This window comes from Ptychodera flava, chromosome 19, assembly GCF_041260155.1.
Source record: "Ptychodera flava strain L36383 chromosome 19, AS_Pfla_20210202, whole genome shotgun sequence".
NCBI classification, from domain to species: Eukaryota; Metazoa; Hemichordata; class Enteropneusta; family Ptychoderidae; genus Ptychodera; species Ptychodera flava.
The window spans coordinates 30,415,876-30,421,875 of NC_091946.1; the positions used below are offsets into that span (position 1 = coordinate 30,415,876).

Consider the following 6,000-nt stretch of genomic DNA (forward strand, 5'->3'; position numbering starts at 1 on the left):
CATTTTCAAAAATCACGCATGATTTTGCCAAATTTTTCCATTTTTGAGGGGCCACACTCAAAGTAAAAATAAAACGTTCCCAACCAACCTACTCTACTTCATGGGGGCTTGTCAACGGAAGCACCATGTTTTTTTACGCCTTAAATGACAAAGGTAAAACATTCCAGAAATGTGTACAGGTGATGAGAGTTGCTGTTATTGTGCTAATACCAATAAAAAGATGCATTAAACAATACGCAGAATTTAAAACCATATTTGCAAAACTGCAGGGAACATGTTGAATCAAATCAGGGTTAGTGTACATTACAGCATCAAGTGTATTGCAAAACAGATATCGCAATTCTGAAACTGTTTGCAGTAACTGCGATAAGAGTGCCTGCTCAGTTACATTAATGTAATCAATGTAACTGAAATATTATACAATTGAAACAATTAATGAATTTTTTTCTACAGAAAGAGTAGAGTAAACAGGTTATCTTATTGCCACAATGGAATTCTTATCAACAAAACTTTGAACATCTCTAGTTTCATTTTAGCCTTTCACCAACAAACTTTTGGTTAGACCTCGTTGTTTTTCAGTGAACCACAGTACACGGAAGAGGGCTCAATATTGGAGACTGACACCAATCTTGTGTGGTTGTGTTAATGTAGAGTGTACATGTCTAGTGCTCAAGTGTATTTGCGTGGGTGTATGACTGTTATGGTAGAATTCTATTGAAATATACCGTGGCAGTAGTATTTTGGCTGTCAAGTTTAATAAGCAAACTTAACCAACATGACTTAATTTCATTGTGTCCGAACTGTGTTTTTACCTAAAAATTTTTTTTTTTCCAGGACACGTGTGTGCAGTGACTATGCTTTGGATTCTGATTCAAATAAAGGACTGTGGTACAGCGTGTCTTCAAAGAAGCTTCTGATCAATAAAATCACAGCAACGATTAGTGACCTAAAAATAATTGGCCAAGGAAACCAGTCTGACCAGAAATGGTCATTCAATCAACTAGGTGTATTGTACAACAGAGATACCAATTACCATGAAAAAAAAAATTGCACTGCACATCCGCTGGTTTTACATTTACAGTGACCATAAAATATTTGTTGCATGAAGCGATGTAAAAGCTTAGCACCCGTATAGCAGGGAATGTTTCTAATTCTGCTTGGTTTGTCAATGGTGAAAATGCATGATACAGCTAGTTTGATACTTTGAATTGCGTCTTCGTCGCAGCGTAAATCCCTTTCTGATGCACTGCAGCAAAATGAACCATCTGCCATGGGTTATTCTTTGATAACCTCTGACAAATCATAGACAGTAGAGGGGAAAGACCCCTTCTATACTGTCTATGGACAACTGAACAGTACTTGACACATTTCCTGAGTCTATCAAACTCATAATGGTTTGATAAATTCGTATGGAAGTGAGACAAGAGGAGGAATTTTCAATTCAAGCTGTGTTTACCTTCCTAAAAATCAAAGAACAAAAAACTAATGTGGTACTGTTAGTGTTCTGCATCAGGAGTGGGTATGGTGTCACTGAACTAAGCGGCAAAAACTTAGTTTGAAGGACTAGCTTATATATTTAGTATGGAATGTGGAAAATGGGCATAAAATCCCCATTAAAAGAAATTTGTTTAAACCCTTTCAGGCTCAATAGGAGTAGCTCTGGTAAGTTGCCAGAAAGACGGGCCAGAAAGGGTTAAGACCTGACTACTGTCAGTTTCAACCACGGTCACTCCATAAACTTTTGTAGAGTGACTGTGTTTCACCATACACCCAGGGTCTACGGTTTTAGCACAGGCTACCGTGGTAAATATGTTGATCGAGTCACAATCCCTCCACATAACGGGTGTGTGAAGGGACTGTACAAAGTTGCACAAAAATATTGAAATCTTCGAAATATCTCCTATATGTCCATTACAGAGTGTTTTCAATTGTGATGATACAGTGTGTTTACCAATGGACAATTTGGAATCATGATTACTTGCAACTTTACCACATTGGCTGTACCTTAAAAAGCACACACAGGATAGCAATTACATAATAAGAACAACTATGGCCTTGGTAGATTATTAGCTATTCCATGACCTTGCCAATGAATAGTTGTCTCACACAGATGATATAGGGCATTGTCCTTGGGTTTTGTTGATATACAATGGGAACAGGAAGTCTTTTCTACTTTGCATACATTCTGTTTGCAGAAGCAAGCACGTACCTCAGATTTCTGAATATTATATTACCACATTCTGAGGTGGTGAAATCTGACTGATGTTTTATTTTCATAAAATGCATTTGTGAAACTATATGTACATCTTCTGACACTGGTAGTAATACAACAACATATGGTGATTCTCATTGGTGTAGATACAAACAGATATCTTCGGTATTTGTAAATCTCTTGAAGTTTCCCTGACATTCTAGACGATTGGCCAAAAAACAGATCTAAACTTCTTATGTTACATTATACATCACATAACATTTTCAACGCTCATTGCAATGTATAGGGGTGATGCAGGCATGTTACCACAACATCTGGCTATAATTTATACTCAGTAATACATGTAAATAAAAGATTTCTATCTTCATACTATTTCTGTATTTGAGGAAAGTCATCAATTTTATAAATTTAAACGTTGAACACAAGGATACACACACAACATGCTTCATAAACTAATACCAATTTCATCAGAAATTGCATCAGTGGACAAACACACTGCAGATGTCCTCTAACTAGCTACTTAAAACACTTCTGAACTCAATCTCAGAATTTCTTGGAGTCAGGGGCTAGTCCCTCTACGCAGGGATAGTGAGTCAACCCTACACCTGTATATGCAATATTTTAAACTTCCTTGAGTCAAAGAGAAATTCTCCACTCACTTTGGCCACAGAACTGCCACCACTTGACTTAGCATGGCGGTAAAAAAAAGACTAAGGGACTATGCTTTGGTGTAAATAGCACACTGATGGATATAATTTAACCTGAGGAACACAATAGTCAACAAGTATCTGCCATTAGTGCTTCAGTTAACACCTGCCTGTAAGCTCTCCGTTTATTGCCGACACAATCAATTCCTAAATTACCTTTTGTTCCCTTTTGTTTTCCACTAAATACTTCAGTCAACTAAACATTTCCTAAGTCTTTGTGATGTTCTTATGTTTCTGTAAAACAACCCTCTTTATTGATCAAAGATTGCAGCAGGCTATTCATTTTTTACCACAGTTTTATGATTGAACAATAGAAAAAACACTCCACTGGATACACAGGTCAAAAGTATTTGGTTTTATGATATTTTTGGTGATTGAACAATGACTGATATCCTGCTAATATAAACCATGACAAAAGAAAACTATATACAACAAAACTGAAATATACTTTGAGTACAATGCTACATATCATTATTACATTATTGAACAATTCTTGCATCAAATTATAGGTTAATCAGACAAACGAATTTCAATTCTAGCTCCTGTACGGCGCCATGTGAGAAGTAATGTTGCTCAAGTTTTTTGGAAGCCACATAATCATTTGTTGGTTCCTTAGTGGTGGAAGCCAACATTAAACCACTGTCCACCCACAAAAGGAGCTGTGGTTGACCTCTGACATTATAAGTATTTCTCACTCTCTGTTGGGGAAATTTCAAATGCGGTACTCAATTAGAAATTAAAACTGAATTTAAACTGAACGATATTAGGGAAGCCTGTATTCCGTGATTTGAATAAGTCATTTGGCATTGCACAATAGTGGCAATTTAATTAGGCAGCTATGATTGCAACTCAAAATTAATTAAAATTGACAACTAATTAACCATAAATTACTTACAACATTTCAGATTGTTTGTATTTAAAACCCTGGGGATTAATCATACGATTGGTGCACTGAAATTCTTTTCCCATTATTTTATACAGAATCAAACCTTGTGACTGTGTTTGTTCCTTATACATGCGGAGAATTTCTTGAATAAATAAATATGCAGCAAAACTTAAAGCTGCTTGTCTAGTGCACATCACATGCACTTTGAAATTGAACGACAGAAAGATGCATTGGCCACAGTGTACATCAAGCTAACCTGACACTGGAGCACTTTGTATAATGCTCAAAAAAATCAATTCTTAAAAGAGCTATGTTGCTGAAGGGATTTCTACTGTAAACAATGGTGACCAATGCCACTGGCAACCCTATATAGCAGTATTCTGATAGGATTTCCTTTGGACAGTATAATTAGGATATTTTGTAACTTTTGGTAACCTTTTTGTGACCTTGCAATTACTGGCATAATAACCATAACTGGTACGGAATCTTAGCATAAATTCTAATTGTTATGGTTTTGCCACTTCTTCGCTGAAATTAACAACGGCTACCATGCTAAAAAATAGATTAGAACATTCCTTATGTAAATTTTATGTGTGAAAATAAATGGAGGAACAGGTTGAAAAATCACCAGGTTTAATAAGTACAGGTATATTACATGTGATCTACACATGATTTGTTTGTCCAGGGCAATGTTACAAAGGGAAGAAAGACACTCAATATTAGACATCTGTGACAATAATCAATCTACATTTAGTTGGTATGGGGTCTAGCTCACTTGACTAATTCTAAAATATGGAACACTTGCAATAAATGTTTAGAGTTTGGAATTTGTAGGAGACTGGAATAAAAATAACGTATCAAAGTAAGTAAGCTGGATTGTCGTCAAAAGTGTAATATTGTTTCTCTATGGCACATAAGTAGCACGGCGTTGTACTCAACACCGGAGGTTTGTTGTGTCAAAACATTCGAATAGTCTCTCTGGCTCTTACATCCTGAGCATTATTACCAGTATATCAAACATAGTACATACTTTTGGTCCACACGGTGGAAGGTTTCAAAACCAGCTACAAAGTTTTCAATGTACACATATCTTCCTCCAATGTGACACGTATTAGTCAACAAAATACATATTAACTGCCAACATTGGATAAACAACCCTGTGATAGAAACAATCCATGACATGACTTGACAAATTTCATCAAATTGGTCGGCTTCAAGTTGACCATGCCACATCCATGGATGTCAGTTTGAAAACATGTGAATCTGGGCCTGTCAGTGTTACATACATAACTTCATATCATTCATAATTAATATTCATAACACAGAATGAAAGTGAAAAATGGAAACCTCTTTTCAGTAAGTTTTCACGCCATTATTAGTCATGCTTGGAAAGGGTTAACGACGACTGTTCTTTGTGATGTATTGTTCAATTTATGCCCTCACTGTTAACAGTAAGTGACACTTTGATAGTTTGACATTTCAACACACCTTGTCATCAGCGTTCAGAAAGTAGCGCAGACTACGCTGGACACTGAATAAACTTTTTGATTATTAAATAAAAATAAATAAAATTTGAGCCTGTCTTGGTTTCTAGAAGTTAAAACTCGCAATTTAAATACAGAAACACATGTAACAAGTGTACCATGTTGGTTTTGCGTTGTTTATTTATTATCTGAACTTCATAATGTTACAAATGGGGAACATTTACAGTGTGCTCACGACTGCCTGCCATTGCAGTCGTCGTCTCCGATTCTAAGCCACAAAACTTTATGAAAACGCATTTTCAGATAGATGCTGACGCAACACTCATGAACTAGACTTATTTCCGAACACAAAACCCCCAAGATTATTCACTATCACAGCGTAACACCGTCAAAAATCGAACACGAGGAAATCAGTCACTGGTACGACCGCTGCCCTGTTGTCCCGTCTCGGATTCGTGACAACACACTACAAGCAGCAACTACATCAAAAAGTTTCAAAAGATTTCGAAAGACATGGGGTCATTTGACACAGAATATCTTAAACTTTCATTTTCACGTACGTAAGTTTACACTCTTACCTATTTTGATCCGTAGACTTTCTAAAATTCGGACATTCACCCTGTCTGACTCTGAGTCCGCCATTCTGGGCCCGGGCCACGGTATGACCTTTGACCTATACCGCATTTGACTACAGATCGTCACCACAGCGTG

At 36.6% G+C, this 6,000-nt stretch overlaps 1 protein-coding gene across 1 annotated transcript in view; it reads right to left on the bottom strand.

Annotated features, from left to right (window-relative positions):
* The window catches only part of LOC139119237 (ras GTPase-activating protein 3-like), a 38,568-nt gene extending 32,568 nt beyond the window's left edge, over nt 1-6,000 (bottom strand). Inside the window, exon 1 of the mRNA XM_070682926.1 lies at nt 5,868-6,000. Coding sequence (XP_070539027.1) covers nt 5,868-5,973 — 106 coding nt within the window. The 5' untranslated portion in view covers nt 5,974-6,000. The remainder of the gene's footprint in view (nt 1-5,867) is intronic.